This window comes from Gopherus evgoodei, chromosome 21 (genome assembly GCF_007399415.2).
Source record: "Gopherus evgoodei ecotype Sinaloan lineage chromosome 21, rGopEvg1_v1.p, whole genome shotgun sequence".
Lineage (NCBI taxonomy): Eukaryota > Metazoa > Chordata > Testudines > Testudinidae > Gopherus > Gopherus evgoodei.
In genome coordinates, this window is record NC_044342.1 from 1,441,127 (window position 1) to 1,461,517 (window position 20,391).

General features: G+C 54.5%; 1 protein-coding gene across 1 annotated transcript; it reads right to left on the bottom strand.

The window, feature by feature from the left end:
* Positions 1-815: 815 nt before the first annotated feature.
* Positions 816-16,357, bottom strand: LPCAT4 (lysophosphatidylcholine acyltransferase 4). Its single transcript, XM_030539897.1, has 14 exons — positions 16,250-16,357; positions 9,996-10,138; positions 9,587-9,807; positions 6,467-6,579; positions 6,309-6,369; positions 5,369-5,427; positions 5,253-5,287; positions 4,318-4,372; positions 4,124-4,206; positions 3,304-3,429; positions 2,975-3,098; positions 2,274-2,372; positions 1,674-1,830; positions 816-1,202 (listed from the first exon to the last, which is right to left on the bottom strand). The coding sequence occupies exons 1-14, from the start codon at positions 16,337-16,339 to the stop codon at positions 1,063-1,065; spliced, it is 1,506 nt and encodes a 501-aa protein (XP_030395757.1). The 5' UTR covers positions 16,340-16,357; the 3' UTR covers positions 816-1,062.
* Positions 16,358-20,391: the final 4,034 nt, after the last annotated feature.

Below are 20,391 nucleotides of genomic sequence, written 5' to 3' on the forward strand. Positions count from 1 at the left end.
GGAGCAAGCGCCCGCGCAGCCAATGAGAGAGGGCAGCCATGATGAGGGTTGACTGCAATTGGCTGAAAAGTTCCAGCTGGGTATATTTGTGGGTGCCTTAAATTCCTTCTTCAGCCAATTGTTGGGCCCTCTCTCCTCCAAGCCCCACCCCTTTGAGATGAAACAAAGAGCACTCTGGCAGATCCCCCTGCCCCTTGGAACACTGAGGATGAAATGGAGAGTCCTCATTGACTGGAAGACCGCCCCGTTCCCATGCATGCTGAGGATGGAAGTGAGGGCTCTCATTGGCCAACTCCTCCTAACTCTCAAAGTCCTGCCTCTTGGAACGTAGAAGGTGAAGTAGAGGACACTGATTGGCTTCCTGTTGAATGGGCGGCATCATTAGGAAACATGGTGCCGGGGCAGAGCAACCTTGTAATTTACTGAGTCAATTAAAGGGATTTGGATCAATGTTTTGGCCCCAGTCGTGATCACATGGATCCGGCTTCATCTAAGGCAGAGCTGAGAGTGGGGCCTTGCTTAGGGGGCTCCCTAGGGCTGTGTCCCTTTCCCGCCTCCCTGAGCCAGCCAGCCCCCTGCCCTGGGACTGGATCGGGATAATTACCTTAGATTGGGAAACCCCCTTGAAACTGCCACTGAAGTTTCATGATGTGGCATGAAGGTGACCTTGAAACCACTGTATTAAATGTGAAGGTCCAGCCCCAGGGCCCTCTGACACCCTTTTTTCCAACGAAGGCCGCTCAAAACCACCTTTACTTTAAAAGTTAGTGTGTGTGTATATATATATATATATATATATATATATAATATTGTCATAGAGATATAGATATTTGATATATAAAATAGCATTTGTTTACATTTTACAAAACAGAAGAAACCCAGCCCACCCGCCTCACTCCAAAAAATAAAATAAATTCCAAAATAATTAAAATAAAATAAATCCCCCTCCCCCGAAATTGGCTGTTTCCTCCCCATTTCCTGTAGCCCTGAGTTGCTGGGTGTGTCCCGGGTAGCGAGTGTGCTGGGGAAGGGGTGTCACTGTATGGTGGGGAGGGGCATAGTTCAGTCTGCCTTGCTCTTGGTGTGGGGGAGGCCGTTGGCATGAGGGTTGGGGGCCCGGTGGGCGGGCACTGGGAGGCACAGGTAGGTGCTGAAGAGTGGAGCATAGACAGGGTGGCGCAGGGCGAAATCCTGGAACTGACCTGGCAGGGAGACAAGGAAGGAGAAGGTGAAATAGCCACTGGGCTGGCTCAGCCATCCCTTGGTCCGTCTATCTGCCCCCTCCCTCGTCCGTCTGTCTGCCCATCCGCTCTTCTGTCTGTCCATCTGTCTGCCCTCTTTTCCATCCATCTGTCTGACTGTCCATCTGTCTGCCCTCTCGTCTGTCTGTCCGTCTTGCATGTGTAGCCTCCCTCTCTTTCTCTCTCTTCTTCCCCACGTGTCAGTTTCTCAGCCTGTTTGTCTGCTGGGCGTCCCCGTTTGTCATTGTCTGCTAGGCCTGCCCCCATCCAAATGCATGTCTGTCTGTCGGTCTGTCTTCTGGATCCCCGCATCTGTCTGTCTGCCAGAACTCCTCCTGTCTATCCGCCAGGTTCCCCCACCCCCTGCCCCGGTCTGTCTGTTGGGTCCCCCTGTCTGTCTGCCAGGCCCTCTGTCTGTCCAGGGGTGCTCACCGATGCTCAGACCGTGGTGGGGCTCAGCCCCGCCCAGCGCAGCGAAGAGCTTGGCTCCGTCGGCCCAGGGTGTTCCCAGCAGCAGGTGCAGGATGGCACAGAAACCCTCCGGGGGCAGGCATGGGGCCCCCAGCCCGGCCCTCACTTCGCAGAACAGCTGTGTGGAGGGGGAGAGACAATGTGAGCATGAGAGAGACCCCCACAATCCCCATGCCCCCAGTCCCCCATACTCCCCCCACAGCTCTCATATCGCCCCGCCTGTGGCCCCCGATATACCCCACCCAAAGCCCCTATATCCCCCCACAGCCCCATTATCCTCTCACATCCCCCAGATACCCTCACCCACAGCCCCCATATCTCCCTGCAGCCCCTAGATCCCGCCGACTCCCAGATACCCTCCATATCCCCCACATAATATACTCCCCCATTCCACATCCTCCAAGCCAGCCTCCTCCCCCCACCCTCTATATCTCCACACATACCCTCCCAGACCCAGACCCCTCCTCCCACATACTCCCAACCCATCCCCCTATATCCCCATCCCTGCCCTATTCCTGCCAGAGCCCCTCCCCCTGCACCTCACACTCCCTGTCCCCCCACCTCAAAGGCCAGGCGTGTGAGCTCCTCGGGGCTATGCACCCCCTCCAGTGCCTGCAGGGCCAGTCGCACCGCCCGGGCATCCACGGCGCCCCCCATGTCCTGGTGGATAGAGACATGGATGGGGGTTACCTCTGGACACAGAGTCCCACACAACCCTCTCCCCTGCCCAGGGATGCATTTTTATGCACCCCAGGGAAATCCCCCTCCCCTCCCCCATCCTGGGGCAATTTCCCACTCTCTGGAGCAATCCCCCTCCCCTCCCCCATCCTGGGGCAATTTCCCACTCCCTGGGGCAATCCCCCTCCCCTCCCCCATCCTGGGGCAATTTCCCACCCCCTGGGACAATTCTCCACTCCTGTGGCAATCCCCCTCCCCTCTCCCACCCTGGGGCAATTCCCCACGCTCTGGGGCAATCCTCCTCTCTAACACCCCTAGAGCAATTCCCCATCCCCAGGGGCAATTCCCCTCCCTGACCCCTGGGGCAATTCCCCTCCCCTCCTCCAACACTGGCAATTCCCCACCCCAGGGGCAATTCCCCTCCCTGACCCCTGGGGCAATTCACCTCCCCTCTCCACCCAGGGGCAATTCCCCTCAGCCCCGATGCAATTCCCCCCCAGCCCCAAGGCAATCCCCTTCCCCTCCCCGATCCTGGGGCATTCTCCTCCCCAGCCTTCTCCCACTCCCTCCCTGCCCCCCGGTACCTGCTGGAAGTAGGCACAGAGCTCCTCAGGTGCCTCAGGGTGGGGCAGCCCCAGCCAGTGGGCGAGTTCCTGGCACCCCAGAGTCCCTGCTCCACCATCAGGCAGGGGGCCGCCTGCGACCCACCTGCAGGGGGATCCCCATGTGGGGGGGAGAGAGGTCAGAGACACAGGCGATACAGCCCTGCCCCCAAGGCAGCACTGTCCCATCTGTCCCTCCCCTACTGCCTATCCATTCTCCCCTGCCCCTCTTGCCAACCCTCCCCTCTCCTCCCCAACCTCCCAACCTCCCCACACTTCCTCTTCTCTCCCTCTGTCTCCCAGCCCCTCACCTGGCCCTCCGCAGCGCCCTTTCCAGCTCCCAGAGCCGGGGCTCCAGCGCCACCCGCAGGCGCCCGACCGCCCGCACTGGCAGGGTGCCCACCAACTCGCACTCGGTGGCTGGGACGCCCAGCGCCCTGCGGGGAGACAAGAGCAGGGAGTGGTCAGATTGAGGGGTCCCCCGAACGCCGAGCCCCCTATTGTGTCCCCTTGAGTGCCCCAGACCCCACTGTACCCGCTACAGTACCCCGACTCCCTGTATCCCCAACAACCCGTGTACTTTCCTTCAACCCCCCATACATACCCCTCAGAGCACTGACCCTCCATAATCTCCTCAAAAATTTTCCATGTGGCCATTCTGACCCCATAACCCCCCTGCCAACCCCTCCCAAGACCCCCACACCACCTCATCTGACTACCCCACATGGCCCCAACCCCCATATCCCCTGCGTCAACCCCATCTAAGTACCCTGATAACCCACCATCCCCCACACTGTGGCCATGTCAATCCCGAGGGCCCAAATAGCAACCCCCCCATGCCCTTCCACGCCAGCCCCCTCTGTGCTCCCTTCACCTGCCTCCATGGATCCTGTGACAACCGATGCCCATGGCCCCCCCACACCAAGTCCCTGGTACCATGTGCTCCTCCCTTGTACCCCTCACGCCACGTGCCCCAGACACCCCAGGTCCACCCCCCGGCGCCTCACGCCAATCTCCCCACCACCACCTTACCCCAATATTCTTTGCCAAACCCCCATGGATGCCCCCCATCCTACCCCCCTTCAGTGACCCCCAAGGGGAGCCCAGTCGGCCCCCACCAGGGCCACTCACTGGGCCATGGCTCTCTGCACGTTGCTGGCGTAAAGGGTGGGGTTGACGCTCTCTTCGGCAGTGGGCTGATAGACAGGGAGGAACTGGAAGAGATAAGGGGGTTAGGGGGCAGCAGGGAGTGTGTGGGGAGCTCAGCCAGGGAGTGTTGGCCCTACTGCTCTGGCACGGCACTAGGGGGCGCTGTGCAACCTCACCTCCACTTCCACAGTGGTGCAGAGTTGCGATGCCGTCAACCAGATGACTTTGAGTCTGTGGGGGGCAAGAGAGACATGACAGTCCAAGTTAGTCATTCAAGAGTACAGCAGGGAGACAGACAGGCAGACACACAGCAGGGCTTGTCCCCTCCAGCAGGGGGCAGCAGACAGACAGGCAGACACACAGCAGGGCTTGTCCCCTCCAGCAGGGGGCAGCAGACAGACAGGCAGACACACAGCAGGGCTTGTCCCCTCCAGCAGGGGGCAGCAGACAGACAGACAGATACACAGCAGGGCTTGTCCCCTCCAGCAGGGGGCAGCAGACAGACAGATACACAGCAGGGCTTGTCCCCTCCAGCAGGGGGCAGCAGACAGACAGACAGATACACAGCAGGGCTTGTCCCCTCCAGCAGGGGGCAGCAGACACACAGCAGGGCTTGTCCCCTCCAGCAGGGGGCAGCAGACAGACAGGCAGATACACAGCAGGGCTTGTCCCCTCCAGCAGGGGGCAGCAGACACACAGCAGGGCTTGTCCCCTCCAGCAGGGGGCAGCAGACAGACAGGCAGATACACAGCAGGGCTTGTCCCCTCCAGCAGGGGGCAGCAGACAGACAGATACACAGCAGGGCTTGTCCCCTCCAGCAGGGGGCAGCAGACAGACAGACAGATACACAGCAGGGCTTGTCCCCTCCAGCAGGGGGCAGCAGACAGACAGATACACAGCAGCGCTTGTCCCCTCCAGCAGGGGGCAGCAGACAGACAGATACACAGCAGGGCTTGTCCCCTCCAGCAGGGGGCAGCAGACAGACAGATACACAGCAGGGCTTGTCCCCTCCAGCAGGGGGCAGCAAACAGACAGCTACAAAGCAGGGCTCATTCCCTCCAGCCAGGGGCAGCAGACAGACAGACAGACCCCTCCCCCATGCATAACTCACACTCCAGGTCCTTGCCACGCCCAGGTTGTCGAGTCCTGCCAAGAGAAGAACAGAGGTGTTGGTGTGCAGCCCGACTGCGCCATCCACCCGGCCCATTACCCCTGCCAGACACTCACCAGGCTGTTGGGGTACCGGACGAGGATGGGCTGGATAGGAACCCCGGCAATGAAGGCACCTGGAAGAGAAAGACACAACCCGTTTACACCAAGGCTTTCACTCTGGATTTACACGGGAGTGCAGAGAGGGGTATAGGCTGTACAGTGTCACCTGCATACGTGCAAGGAGATACGCCTGGCACACAGAGAGGTTAACAGCCTTTCCGCTGAGGATCACCCTGTGGGTTATTGTCGTTTGCTCTGGGTTTACACTTGGATAACTCTAAGTTTACACAGTGTTTACTCAAATGGTTACTCCAGATTTACACTGACTCTAGTTTTACAATGGATTTTTGCAGCGTTTCCTTGGAGGGTTACTCTAAATTGACACTGAGGTTACTCTCTGCTTCTTCTAGGTTCACACATTAGGGGTTAGCCAGTGTTTACACTAAGGCTGCTCTACATTTACACTGAAGCTCACATTTCCGTTTACATAGATTGGTTCTCTAGGATTGCCCCAAGACTGGCCACATTTATACTGATGATTGCTCTGCGTATACTCTGTGCTTCAAACAGAGCAGCTACTCTCAATCCACACAGCATGTTACTCAAAGTTTACTCCAGGTTTACTCTGTGCTTCAAATTGTGTCACTACTCTCAATCCACGCTGCAGATTACTCCAGGTTTACCCTTACCATATACAGGGGATTACATCACGTTCCACACCAACGTTTCCTCCTGCTTCATACCCAGTGGGCCTGTGCTGCTCACACTGGAGTTTCCTGCAGCTCCGCCTGACCATCTCACCCCCCTAGTCCCAACCCTGCAGGGAGGAGTCTCTGGGCTCCAGAGTCATTACATCCAGGCCCTGCTTGACCAGTGGGAATGAGGGTCCCAGGGTGGGGGTCGCCCTACTCCCCCCACTCCTGTGTGAGCCAGGCTATACTGCCGGGCCTCATACCCGGCTTAAACTTCAGTAAGGCTTTCTTGTTAGAGCAGGTCCCCTCGGGGAAGAAGAGCACCTGGGGGAGAGCAAAGGGGAGAGTGTCAGATACTCGGGGGGGGGATTGGTCAAGGGGAGGGGGTGGGAATTGAGTGGGGGGGGACGACCAGTCTCACCTGTGGCCATTTTCCCTGGGATGTGGCCCGTCTCTTCACCTCCTCTACCACCTTCTTGCGGGAGGCTGGGTCGTGGCGGGACACCAAGATGGCTTGGTTGAACCGCAGCAAGGCTGAGGGAGGCAGAGAAATGGGTGAGGGAGACAGGCCATGAGGCAGGGGACAGACCCACCACCACCTGCTGCCACTCAGCTCCAATGGAGCCACCACAGGCCCTCACCCTGGGGCCACCTCCTCCACCTCCCCTCACTCCTCATCCCCTCTCCTCCCATAAGAATGGCCGTACTGGGTCAGACCAAAGGTCCATCTAGCCCAGTATCCTGTCTACCGACAGTGGCCAATGCCAGGTGCCCCAGAGGGAGTGAACCTAACAGGCAATGATCAAGTGATCTCTCTCCTGCCATCCATCTCCACCCTCTGACAAACAGAGGCTAGGGACACCATTCCTTACCTATCCTGGCTAATAGCCATTAATGGACTTAACCACCATGAATTTATCCAGTTCTCTTTTAAACACTGCTATAGTCCCTCCTCTGCTCTGCCCTGCTGCTATCCACGAGCCCCTCTTTTTCCAACCCCCCATCTCCTCCTTTCACAGCTCCTCTTCCTCCTGCCCCAAACCCATAGCATTTTCTCCATCAGGGGAGAGACCCACCAAAATGGGGAGGATGGGACATCGTCGGACCCGGCTCTATACCTCACTGTTACCTATCAGCTCTGTGTTCTCGGGGAACCAGGGTGCAGTACCCAGCCTATCTGACACAAACACCCCTAGCCTCTGCTTAAACCAAAACCGATCAGAAGAAAGACTTACAAAAAGCAATGAAAAGACTGTGGGAGACACCCCTAAACCCCTGGGATAAGGGTGATAGGATTAAGGAAACTCCCCTGGCCTCATCTGCATCAAAGATGGGACAGGGAGGCATCTCCATTAGCTACAGAATGGAGAACAGAGACTTCAAGGCAAGAACCGCACAGAACTCCGGGACTAGAAAATCAGGGAAGCACTGCGGGATGGGGGATCTCTGCTCCAGATGTCAATGAACCCACGCCTGCACACACACAGCTCAGCAGTTATCAGAACAATTCTAGTAATGAATCCTTGATTGGTGTCCAAAATGGTGAAGCTCCCTAATTGCATTGTGAGCTCCCTCCAAGGAACACTACCCAATGCCCAGAATGATCAGCTCCCATTGTCTAGCCCAGGGGTAGACAACCTATGGCACGGGTGCCGAAGGCGGCACGCGAGCTGATTTTCAGTGGCACTCACACTGCCCAGGTCCTGGCCACCAGTCCGGGGGGGCTCTGCATTTTAATTTAATTTAATTTTAAATGGAGCTTCTGAAACATTTAAAAAACCTTATTTACTTTACATACAACAATAGTTTAGTTATATAGTATAGACTTATAGAAAGAGACCTTCCAAAAACATTAAAATGTATGACTGGCATACGAAACCTTAAATCAGAGTGAATAAATAAAGACTTGGCACAGCACTTCTGAAAGATTGCTGACCCCTGGTCTAGTATGAACAAAACAACTGTGGTATTCTCCCTTGAGCCATCAGTTTACACATAAACAAATCTAGTGTTCTCCCTTGAACCATTGTTGTTTCTCTACAAAACCTCTACATATGCTCAAGTAAGTGCTCTCATGCCTGAATCCAAAATCTCCATCAGTTCCATTGGGACGTCATCTTCTCCTGAGTGATCGTGCTGGGGGCTCTGCCTGTCTCCAGCCCTCCGGACCCTCAGCTACCATCACCACCTGGGACCCCGGATCGATTCAAGCTTCATGGAGTGGTGAGAACCCAGCTCTTTTTCTCTAAACCTCGGTAGAGCCTTCTGACCCTGACCTGTGTGATCAGTTATCGTTTTCTAAACCTGACTTTTATAATCAAAATTAAGTTAGATTTAATATTATAACTGTTTTGTTTGTTTGTCTCCCCTATGGTTATTATCTGGCCATAAATAACTCTCATGGTTAAGCTGGTTGCTTCTCTCTCTCTCCCACCTCATGGGTGTTTTTTGGGTTCCTCATTTGCTCTGCAGCAACGCTCCTCGTACCTAAGATAAAAGATCCCTGCACGCCCAAAAAGCCTGTAGGGGTTGCTCACCGAGTGGGTTACTGCCAGAACAATTGTAACATGAAAGTGGGGATAGGGACATGCTGAAGCTGGGACATGTGAGGGTGACAGATTGAAGATGCTACTCGACCCAGCCTGCTCAGGTGTGCTCTGTTCCAGTGCGGTGCCTATGAATATGAGGGTGACAGCTTGGAGGTGCTGCTCGACCCAGCCTAATGAGTCCAAGGACATATAAGGGGTCAGCCTGGGAGTGCTGATTAACCCAGTACTCTCAGAAATGCTCTGTTAGTGTGTGTGTGTGTGTGTGTGTGTGTGTGTGTGTGTGTGTGTGTGTGTGTGTGTGTGTGTGTGTGTGTGTGTGTGTGTGTGTGTGATTCTGGGGCTGGAAGAACCCAGCCCTGGGGAACTGAGGTCCTGCAGGATCGCTCCACTGCGGGGGGGAAGAGGACTTGCAGCATGCAGAAGTAGAGCTCCATATGAGGATACAAGTGACACAAGCAGCACATTAACAGAAGTACAGACATCCCCCCTACCCTCCTGCAGAAGAGTAACCCTAATAAATGAGCGTACCCCAAAGTAACGGGCAAAGCTGGTAACACCCACTTCCCGTCCCATCCCCTGTAGCTGGAGCCCCATGGACTCTGCTCCCCATTCCCCCCATGACTGGGATGCCCCTTCTGGAAGGGTCCCGGGGGGAACCATGCAATGGGGAGACAATCCAATGGAAGGGCCCATATCCCTACCCCACTCTACCATGGGCCCTTCCAGCCAATGACCCCAAGGTCCCTCAGTGGCATCATCCAACTGGCAGACCATGCAATGGAAGGGCCCGCCTCCCTTCCGTTCTCCATGGGGACTGTGCAATGGAAGGACCCGTCTCCCCTCTCCACTCCACCCCAGGGGTCTCTTACATCCAATGACCCCAACAGGCATCATCCAATGGGCCCTTCCATCTGATGACCCTAACGTCCCCCACTGGCATCATCCAATGGGCAGACCATGCAATGGAATGGCCCGTCCTCCCAGCCCCTTACCTCCAATGACAGGCACGTGGAGGTTCTCTGTGCGGGAGACCACCATGGGAAGGTCACACGGCAGCAAGATGATGGGGTCGAAGAAGGTGGAGTGGGGGGCGGCCACCAGGATCGGGGCCTCCAAGCGTGATGCCCGCTGCCCCCGCACCCGGATCCGCATGAAGCCGAGGAGGAAGAACATCAGGCGGCTCAGGAGGTAAACGGAGCTGTGGGAGACGGAGCTGAAACGGGAGAGATGGAGATGGTGGATGTGGGGGGAGCACAGGGCTAGGACAGCAGGGGGCTGCGGGTCGGGACTGAGGGGCATTGGCAGAGCTGGGGAGTGGGAGCCCAGGGCTGGGCTAGCAGGGGACTGTGGGTCAGGATTGAGGGGCACCAGCAGAGCTGTAGGGGATGGGAGGTCTCTTACCTCCTCCAGTCCGTGAGCGGCTCTTTCAGCTCTTCCTCGGACCGGTGCAGCACCTGGAGCAGCGCGAAGGGCCACATGAGGAAGAGGACAACGAAGGCCAGGGCCACACGGAGCGGGGCCAGCACCGTCCCCAGTAGGTAGAACTGCGAAGCAACGGGAGAGACGTCAACACCCCAACACTTCGGGCAGCGTGGGTGACAGGATCCCCTCAAGTCAGCATTGTAAGGCTTATCTCCACCAGCAGGGTCCCACACTCACACATATACACACAGAGTTCACCCAGCCTGGCAGGTTTTCCTGGGCCTGGCCTCACTGAAAGGATCGCAGGCCAAGGACTCCCCATAACACAACACAAAACAGAGCATCGTCTCCTTAGTGTGCATTGTCCTGGGGCTGACGCCCACAGGGCAGAGAAGGGGAGCCCCAGAAAGGTGTTATAGGCCCAGGATGGCAGCCAAGGGCAGAGGTCAGTGGTGGCTTGGGCAGGGGTTGTGATCATGTAGCAGGGAGTTCCAAAGGCCTGCATACGTGTAACACAGTCACAGTGATTTTGAGCCATGCTATGTTAACTTTGGCTACACGTGCCTGTTGCTCTGTGTGTGTGCACACGCACCGTCTATGTCTTGTGCATGTATTGCGTTATTTTCTGTTTGTGTGTGTAGATATTTTGTGCACTGCTAATATTCTGTGTGTGGATTGAGGATGTTTTGTGTTATTTTCTGTTTGTTTAGTTGTTGTGTGTGCACATTGTGTGTTTTGTGTATGTTTTGTGTGTCATGTTATTTTCTAGTATCAGAGGGGTAGCCGTGTTAGTCTGGATCTGTAAAAGAAGCAAAGAGTCTATAAGGTGCCATAGGACTCTTTGCTGATGTTATTTTCTGTTTGTTTCATTTTTTACATACAGTGAATGCTTTTGATTTATTGGGTTATTTTCGGTTTCTGTGTTTAATTGTTTTGTGTACTGTGGATGTTTGTGTGTACTGTGTTATTTTCCGTTTGCATTTTTAGTTGGGTTTTTTTTGGTGTACTATGGATGTTGTGGGTACACTGTGGATGTTTTGTGTTATTTTCTGTTTTCGTGTTTAGTTGTTATTCTCACGTGTTTCTTGTGTATGTTTTGTGTGTCCTGTGCTATTTCCTGTTTGTGTGTTTAGCTGTTTTGTGTACTGTGGACATTTGTGTGTTTGAATATTTTGTGTCATTTTCTGTTTGTTAATACACGAACAGCTTAGGTGTCTGTTGTGTATTGCGTGATTTACTATTTGTGTGTTTGTTTATTTTCTGTACTTGTTTGCATGTGTATTGTCCTCTACTGGGTGCGCAGGGACACTGTTGATCCCGTTTGATCTGTGGCTATTTTGCGTTTCTTGTGGCTTTTTTGTGCGGTTTGTGTTTTGTGGTCCGTTTTCTGAAAACGATTTGACATCCGGGGCCAGATTCACCAATCTCCTTCTGTCTATTCACATCATTATTAATACATAGGCTAATTATACCAATCACAGCTCCACACAGTCCCCTGCGCAGCCATACGCAACCCCAGTTAACGATTAATAAATAATAATACAAGAAGCTCACATCAGTACTTTGCTAATTCAGGGCCTGTACTAATCATCATAATAAATATTATAAATGTAGAAATTCTTGGCTGTCACTGGATCAACCTCCAATTCACACAAAACTTTATTAGCGTTAATAATAAAACAACACATGTTGTCAATACAACTTACTCTGGGGTACTTGCAGTGTACAGTCAGAACTGCCTTAAACTACCTTAAATGATGGCACAGAGGGAAACTGAGGCACCAAAGGATACATTTTTAAGGGCTCCGAAATCTCATCCTTGTTCTTAACTTTATATACATTGACTACATCTTTGCAGCACTGAGATTTCATCATTAATAATAATAGTCCATTTTTATAGAGAAACTTCATGATTTGATCTAGACAACCCTAGTGGTTGCTGAATTAAATGATTAATAATAATAATTACAACTGGAAGAATTAGGGATTTGGGCATCTCTTTGGGGAAAGTAATCTGTTTCGGTTGGGCCGAAAATGACCATTTTTTTTGTTGAGGGCTGAACGACCCATTTTGTTTATATTTTGACCATGGTTAAACACTTTTGGCTCCTTTCTAAAATAAAAATAAAATAAAATCAAGAAACTAAAATGAAAGGACATTTTGAAGCGAGACCCAGAAAATCAAAACATGTTTCAAACACGTCAGCATGAACTAATTTTATTTTTATTTGTTTGGTTTGTTTGTTGCTGTAATAAACAATTCGGTCAAATTGACACGAATCCACTAAATATTCCAGTGTTATTTTTCACTGGAAAAACGAGTCAGCTGAAAACTCAACTCTAATAATAATTAATAAACTCAGCATCATTGTGGGCAGTCCAACCTGACACAACATGAAGTTATAATGATAAATATTATGAGATCAATTTCATCCGAATAGGAAATAGTTAATGTACTTTGACTCCAAAAGGAAATATTTTTTTAAAGGATAATTGTCCTTAATACACAAACTCCAGGATGTGACCCATTTAATCCCCGAAGATGCATAACTAATTAGCACTGAGAATAATTAGTATGATTAACTTTAAGGTTGAGTCTCTGCCCTTGATCTAAGCCAATACAAAATGAAATAAGATTAATAATCAGGATATTGATTAGTAAAACTCCAGGGTGTGGGCTGTTCAGTTTATCTGCAAAATGAACAAATTAATATGCTACTACCTCAATATATACATGGAGATATGCTGATCTCATAGAACTGGAAGGGACTCTGAAAGGTCATTGAGTCCACTCCCCTGCCTTCACTAGCAGGACCATGTACTGATTTTGCCTACGATCCCTAAGTGGCCCCCTCAAGGATTGAATTCACAGCCCTGGGTTTGGCAGGCCAAGGCTCAAACCACTGAGCTATCCCTTGCCCTCAATAATAATGATAATAATATTCAAAGTTAAACAGTTATTAAGACTAGAGGATTCTCAGAATAGGAGACAGTCTATGCCAGCTAATGGCAAATGGAACTTATATTAATAAAGGCCAATAATTATGACTAGAGACACTCCAGGATTTGCCGTATTCAAACTCAGCGGACGCAAAAGTAAATGCTTAATTCTGCCTGCACGTACGCATGAGCTGAACGTTACTAGCAGCCCTAAAGGTGAGCCCGTGGCCAAGCGTTTGCAGCCTGGCAGTGGAACTGAACACTGGTAATAGTAACGATAAATCATTGTATTCCAGAAAATGGGAGGCCCACGCCCGTCAACAAGACGAGGCATCCTAGCACGCAGCTGGGAGAGGTTAAGAACTCTGGGGCGATTTCACCTGGTCAACTCCCTCAACTCCCGCAGATGCTACACAAATGAATAATACTCAGTAACGCCCCAACCCTCCCTCTCTGTCATTAATAGCAGCCCGGTGAGACATGCCAGGCCAGCTGAAGCTCAATGGCAATAATAAGAATATTAAGGTTAACAATGACTAATGCAGAGACCTGAATCATTGGATAAGGACCACTGACTCTGAGCTCACTGGAGCAGAGATAGTCCACGACAGGGGCTATTAGGTGCTACCGTAATGCACCTAATAAATAACGTACTGTGCCTGGCATCCTGGGCCACAACTGGGGTTCCTAGATGCTACCATGATACACCTAATAAATAACGTACAGTGCCTGGCATCCTGGGCCACGAATGGGGTTCCTAGATGCTACTGTGATACACCTAATAAATAATGTACGGTGCCTGGAGTCCTGGGCCATGACAGGGGTTCTTAGGTGCTACCGTAATCCACCTAATAAAAAATGTACAGCACTTGGCATCCTGGGCCGCGTCTTGGGTTCCTAGGTGCTACCGTAATGCACCTAATAAATAACTTACGGTGCCTGCATCCTGGCCACGACTGGGATGTCTAACTACTAAAGTAAAACACCTAATAAATAACATACGAAGTCTAACACAATGAGGTACTGGGCCATGAATGGGGTGCCTAGTCTCTACCATAATACACCTAATAAAAAATGTACAGCACCTAGTGTAATGAGGTCTTGATCCATGACTGCGATTTCTAGGTGCTACCGTAATGAACCTAATAAACAATGTACAGAGTCTGACACAATAGAGTCCTGGGCCATGACTGGATCTGATAGTGCTACCGTAACACACCTAATAAATAATGATGTCACCCCAAGAGATGCAAACCAAATGAATAATTATCAATATTACCAGGGCAGATGTCAGATGATGTCAAATGAAACAACAATATGAATAAGAGAAATAATGACTATTAATAGGGATTTTACAGTGGGATCCTAGATGACCCCAAATGGAAATAATTGGCATATGAAGGCTAATTCATCATTAAAAGGAGATCTCTAGGATCTGACTTAGCTCCTGTGGGTACTAAATCCAGGATTAGCCCTCAGTATTATCTGAGCAGAGTTTTGCTACCCATGTCTGCAAAAAATGAACTAATAGTATGAATATTAACCCTATTTATTAATAATAGGAATTTACCAGCTAATGGCAAATGGAAATAATCTGTTTATTAGGGCTAAGAATAGGGAAACTCTATAATTTCTTAATATGGAAACTCGAGGATTTGACTTGCTCCCAATGGCTACAAATTAAAGGAGTGATACAATTAATGACTGTATTAATCTCTACAATTACTAGATATTTTTGGCTGTCAGTCACAGCTAGTACCCTGGGAATCCTGGAAAGATTGCAACTGTTTGCTTCAAAGCTGTCAAAATGAATATATTTTATTTTTTTATTTATTTCTGACATATTTTTTTCTGGAATAATATTAATATGTTGCTTATAATAATCTATAGTTATTGCTAATAGAGATTCTCTGGAATGGGAACCAGCTACTCCCAGCAGATATAAACCAAGCTCCCATAGCACCGAAACCCCTTAAACCCCATAGTAACACTCCCAGACCTGTATGTTAAGGCTACTAATTAGGAATGCAGCATCCCTGGTATGTGCTCCTCTACATCCCCCTGAAGGACCCCCCCCCCAAGTTCTGACCTGTAGTAACCCTGGAGCAGAGGACCTGTTAGGGCAGAGCAAGCCCTCTCCAGCAGGGGAAGGCAGGGAGTACTACAAGGGGGGCTGTGAGGGGGGACAGAGGGAGGATATGGGGAGTTGGAAGGCGGAAATGGAGAGTCTGAGCATGGAGCTAGATTGATAAATACAGGGGGTGTATAGTGATAGATAGAGGGGTTGTATGGAGATAGATAGATAGATAGATAGATAGATAGATAGATAGATAGATAGATAGATAGATAGATAGATAGATAGATAGATAGATAGATATGGGGGCAGATAGAAGGGGATGGCTGGATTAATATGAAATAATACAATAATAGTGACAGTAAAATAATCAAGTAAACCAGAGAGCTGCTCAGCTGGTCCAGACCAGGCCCTGGACCCCAGTGTAGGGACGGTCCATTGAGAGACACACACACAAACACACACACTGGCTGCAGATACTGGGCCCCTAAGCCAAAGATGCCAAACCCTCCAGCAGAACTGACACCTAAAGATCCTGATGCCATATACGGGGCTATTGTACAGCCTGTGGGAACCTGCTCCCAGCGCTGGGCCCCAGGGGGCTGTGGGTCAGGAGTGAGGGGCATGGGCAGGGCTGGGGGCTGCCCTGGGTAGACTCTCTAGAGAAACAGGATGTAGGTAAAAAAGGGGAAAACGAAAGAGAAAGGGAAATCGAAGCAGATGCCCCGCTCCACCCACCCCGCGCTGGGCCCGGCTCCCCCCAGCGCAGCCTGGGCTAAAAACCAGCCAGGGAGGCAGCAGCATCCGCACCCCCGAGCCGCAGTGGGGTGGGGAGACCCCAGCGCATTGCACGGGAGGGGGCTCCCAGCACCCGGTGCCCGCCAGACACCGCAACCCCCCCCGACACTGGGATCCTCCCAACACCCCCCATCTCCCCAGATACTGGGATCCCCCCATTACATTCCCATCCCCTCCCTTCGCCCCCACTGGGAGCCCCAAATACACCCCCCACGGAGACTGGGAGCCCCCAATATATCCCCATCCCCTCACAGATACTGGGATCCCCCAATACACCCCCATCCTCTCCCATCCCCCCACGCAGACTTAGAGTCCCCCAACACACCCCCATCTCCCCCAGACACTAGGAGCCCCGAATACACCCCCATCCCCAAACCGCGCCCCCAAAACAAACCCCTCAGCCCCACCCCCTGCCCCGCACCTTCGCTCTCTGCGCCCCCGTCAGCCGCAGCTCATGGACGAAGGGGTTGGGGGCGACCCCCCCGTCCTGGCCCCGGCTGCCCCCCTCCATCGCCGCCCCCGGGCGCCCCCTCCGGGCTCGGCGCTGTGGCTACCGCCGGAGCCAGGGCCTAAGTGATGGCTTGGGTGGGGGGGGGAGACGGACGTGGGGAGGCGGGACTAGGGCGTGGTGTCCCCGGCACAAGAGGCTGGGCTACGGGCTGGGTTCGGCAGCATCTCACTCGTGCACCGCTCCGTCCAGCCCCCCATCTGTCCTGTGTGTGTCCCTGTGTCTGTCCATCCAGCCCCCCATCTGTCCGTCCGCCCAGCCCTGTGTGTGTCCCTGTGTCTGTCCATCCAGCCCCCCCATCTGTCCGTCCGTCCAGCCCTGTGTGTGTCCCAGTGTCTGTCCATCCAGCCCCCCCATCTGTCCGTCCGTCCAGCCCTGTGTGTGTCCCTCTGTCTGTCCATCCAGCCCCCCATCTGTCCGTCCGTCCAGCCCTGTGTGTGTCCCTGTGTCTGTCCATCCAGCCACCCATCTCTCCGTCCGTCCAGCCCCGTGTGTGTCCCTGTGTCTGTCCATCCAGCCCCCCCATCTGTCCGTCCGTCCAGCCCTGTGTGTGTCCCTGTGTCTGTCCATCCAGCCCCCCATCTGTCCGTCCGTCCAGCCCTGTGTGTGTCCCTCTGTCTGTCCATCCAGCCCATCAGTCCGTCCGTCCAGCCCTGTGTGTGTCCCTGTGTCTGTCCATCCAGCCCATCAGTCCGTCCGTCCAGCCCTGTGTGTGTCCCTGTGTCTGTCCATCCAGCCCCCCATCTGTCCATCCGTCCAGCCCTGTGTGTGTCCCTGTGTCTGTCCATCCAGCCCCCCATCTGTCCGTCCGTCCAGCCCTGTGTGTGTCCCTCTGTCTGTCCATCCAGCCCATCAGTCCGTCCGTCCAGCCCTGTGTGTGTCCCTGTGTCTGTCCATCCAGCCCATCAGTCCGTCCGTCCAGCCCTGTGTGTGTCCCTGTGTCTGTCCATCCAGCCCCCCATCTGTCCGTCCGTCCAGCCCTGTGTGTGTCCCTCTGTCTGTCCATCCAGCCCATCAGTCCGTCCGTCCAGCCCTGTGTGTGTCCCTGTGTCTGTCCATCCAGCCCATCAGTCCGTCCGTCCAGCCCTGTGTGTGTCCCTCTGTCTGTCCATCCAGCCCATCAGTCCGTCCGTCCAGCCCTGTGTGTGTCCCTGTGTCTGTCCATCCAGCCCCCCATCTGTCCGTCCGTCCAGCCCTGTGTGTGTCCCCGTGTTTGTCCATCCAGCCTCCCATCAGTCCATCCATCCAGCCCTGTGTGTGTCCCTCTGTCTGTCCATCCAGCCCCCCCATCTGTCCGTCCGTCCAGCCCTGTGTGTGTCCCAGTGTCTGTCCGTCCAGCCCCCCATCTGTCCGTCCGTCCAGCCCTGTGTGTGTCCCTGTGTCTGTCCATCCAGCCCCCCATCTGTCCGTCCGTCCAGCCCTGTGTGTGTCCCTCTGTCTGTCCATCCAGCCCATCAGTCCGTCCGTCCAGCCCTGTGTGTGTCCCTGTGTCTGTCCATCCAGCCCATCAGTCCGTCCGTCCAGCCCTGTGTGTGTCCCTGTGTCTGTCCGTCCAGCCCCCCATCTGTCCGTCCGTCCAGCCCTGTGTGTGTCCCTGTGTCTGTCCATCCAGTCCCCCATCTGTCCGTCCGTCCGTCCAGCCCTGTGTGTGTCCCAGTGTCTGTCCATCCAGCCCCCCCATCTGTCCGTCCGTCCAGCCCTGTGTGTGTCCCTGTGTCTGTCCATCCAGCCCATCAGTCCGTCCGTCCAGCCCTGTGTGTGTCCCTGTGTCTGTCCGTCCAGCCCCCCATCTGTCCGTCCGTCCGTCCAGCCCCGTGTGTGTCCCTGTGTCTGTCCCTCCAGCCCCCCATCTGTCCGTCCGTCCGTCCAGCCCCGTGTGTGTCCCTGTGTCTGTCCATCCAGCCCCCCATCTGTCCGTCCGTCCAGCCCCGTGTGTGTCCCTGTGTCTCTCCATCCAGCCCCCCATCTGTCCGTCCGTCCAGCCCCGTGTGTGTCCCTGTGTCTGTCCATCCAGCCCCCCATCTGTCCGTCCTTCCAGCCCCGTGTGTGTCCCTGTGTCTGTCCATCCAGCCACCCATCTCTCCGTCCGTCCAGCCCCGTGTGTGTCCCTGTGTCTGTCCATCCAGCCCCCCATCTGTCCGTCCGTCCAGCCCCGTGTGTGTCCCTGTGTCTGTCCATCCAGCCCCCCATCTGTCCGTCAGTCCAGCCCCGTGTGTGTCCCTGTGTCTGTCCATCCAGCCCCCCCATCTGTCCGTCCGTCCAGCCCTGTGTGTGTCCCTGTGTCTGTCCATCCAGCCCCCCATCTGTCCGTCCGTCCAGCCCTGTGTGTGTCCCTGTGTCTGTCCATCCAGCCCATCAGTCCGTCCGTCCAGCCCCGTGTGTGTCCCTCTGTCTGTCCAACCAGCCCCCCATCTGTCCGTCCGTCCAGCCCTGTGTGTGTCCCTGTGTCTGTCCATCCAGCCCCCCATCTGTCCGTCCGTCCAGCCCTGTGTGTGTCCCTGTGTCTGTCCATCCAACCCCCCATCTGTCCGTCCGTCCAGCCCTGTGTGTGTCCCAGTGTCTGTCTGTCCAGCCCCCCCATCTGTCCGTCCGTCCAGCCCTGTGTGTGTCCCTCTGTCTGTCCATCCAGCCCCCCATCTGTCCGTCCGTCCAGCCCCGTGTGTGTCCCTGTGTCTGTCCATCCAGCCCCCCATCAGTCCTGTGTGTGTCCCTGTGTCTGTCCATCCAGCCCCCCATCTGTCCGTCCGTCCAGCCCGGTGTGTGTCCCTGTGTCTGTCCATCCAGCCCCCCATCTGTCCGTCCGTCCAGCCCCGTGTGTGTCCCTGTGTCTGTCCATCCAGCCCCCCATCTGTCCGTCCGTCCAACCCTGTGTGTGTCCCTGTGTCTGTCCATCCAGCCCCCCATCTGTCCGTCCGTCCAGCCCTGTGTGTGTCCCTGTGTCTGTCCATCCAGCCCCCCATCTGTCCGTCCGTCCAGCCTTGTGTGTGTCCCTGTGTCTGTCCATCCAGCCCCCCATCTGTCCGTCCGTCCAGCCCGGTGTGTGTCCCTGTGTCTGTCCATCCAGCCCCCCATCTCTCCGTCCGTCCAGCCCCGTGTGTGTCCCTGTGTCTGTCCATCCAGCCCCCCATCTGTCCGTCCGTCCAGCCCCGTGTGTGTCCCTGTGTCTGTCCATCCAGCCCCCCATCAGTCCGTCCGTCCAGCCCCGTGTGTGTCCCAGTGTCTGTCCGTCCAGCCCCCCCATCTGTCCGTCCGTCCAGCCCCGTGTGTGTCCCAGTGTCTGTCCGTCCAGCCCCCCCATCTGTCCGTCCGTCCAGCCCCGTGTGTGTCCCAGTGTCTGTCCGTCCAGCCCCCCCATCTGTCCGTCCGTCCAGCCCCGTGTGTGTCCCTGTGTCTGTCCGTCCAGCCCCCCATCTGTCCGTCCGTCCAGCCTTGTGTGTGTCCCTGTGTCTGTCCATCCAGCCCCCCATCAGTCCGTCCGTCCAGCCCTGTGTGTGTCCCAGTGTCTGTCCGTCCAGCCCCCCCATCTGTCCGTCCGTCCAGCCCCGTGTGTGTCCCTGTGTCTGTCCGTCCAGCCCCCCATCTGTCCGTACGTTCAGCCCCGTGTGTGTCCCTGTGTCTGTCCCTCCAGCCCCCCATCTGTCCGTCCGTCCGTCCAGCCCCGTGTGTTTCCCTGTGTCTGTCCATCCAGCCCCCCATCTGTCCGTCCGTCCAGCCCCGTGTGTGTCCCTGTGTCTGTCCATCCAGCCACCCATCTCTCCGTCCGTCCAGCCCTGTGTGTGTCCCTGTGTCAGTCCATCCAGCCCCCCATCAGTCCGTCCGTCCAGCCCTGTGTGTGTCCCAGTGTCTTTCCGTCCAGCCCCCCCATCTGTCCTTCCGTCCGTCCAGCCCTGTGTGTGTCCCTGTGTCTGTCCATCCAGCCCCCCACCAGTCCGTCCGTCCAGCCCTGTGTGTGTCCCAGTGTCTCTCCGTCCAGCCCCCCCATCTGTCCGTCCGTCCAGCCCTGTGTGTGTCCCTGTGTCTGTCCAACCAGCCCCCCATCAGTCCGTCTGTCCAGC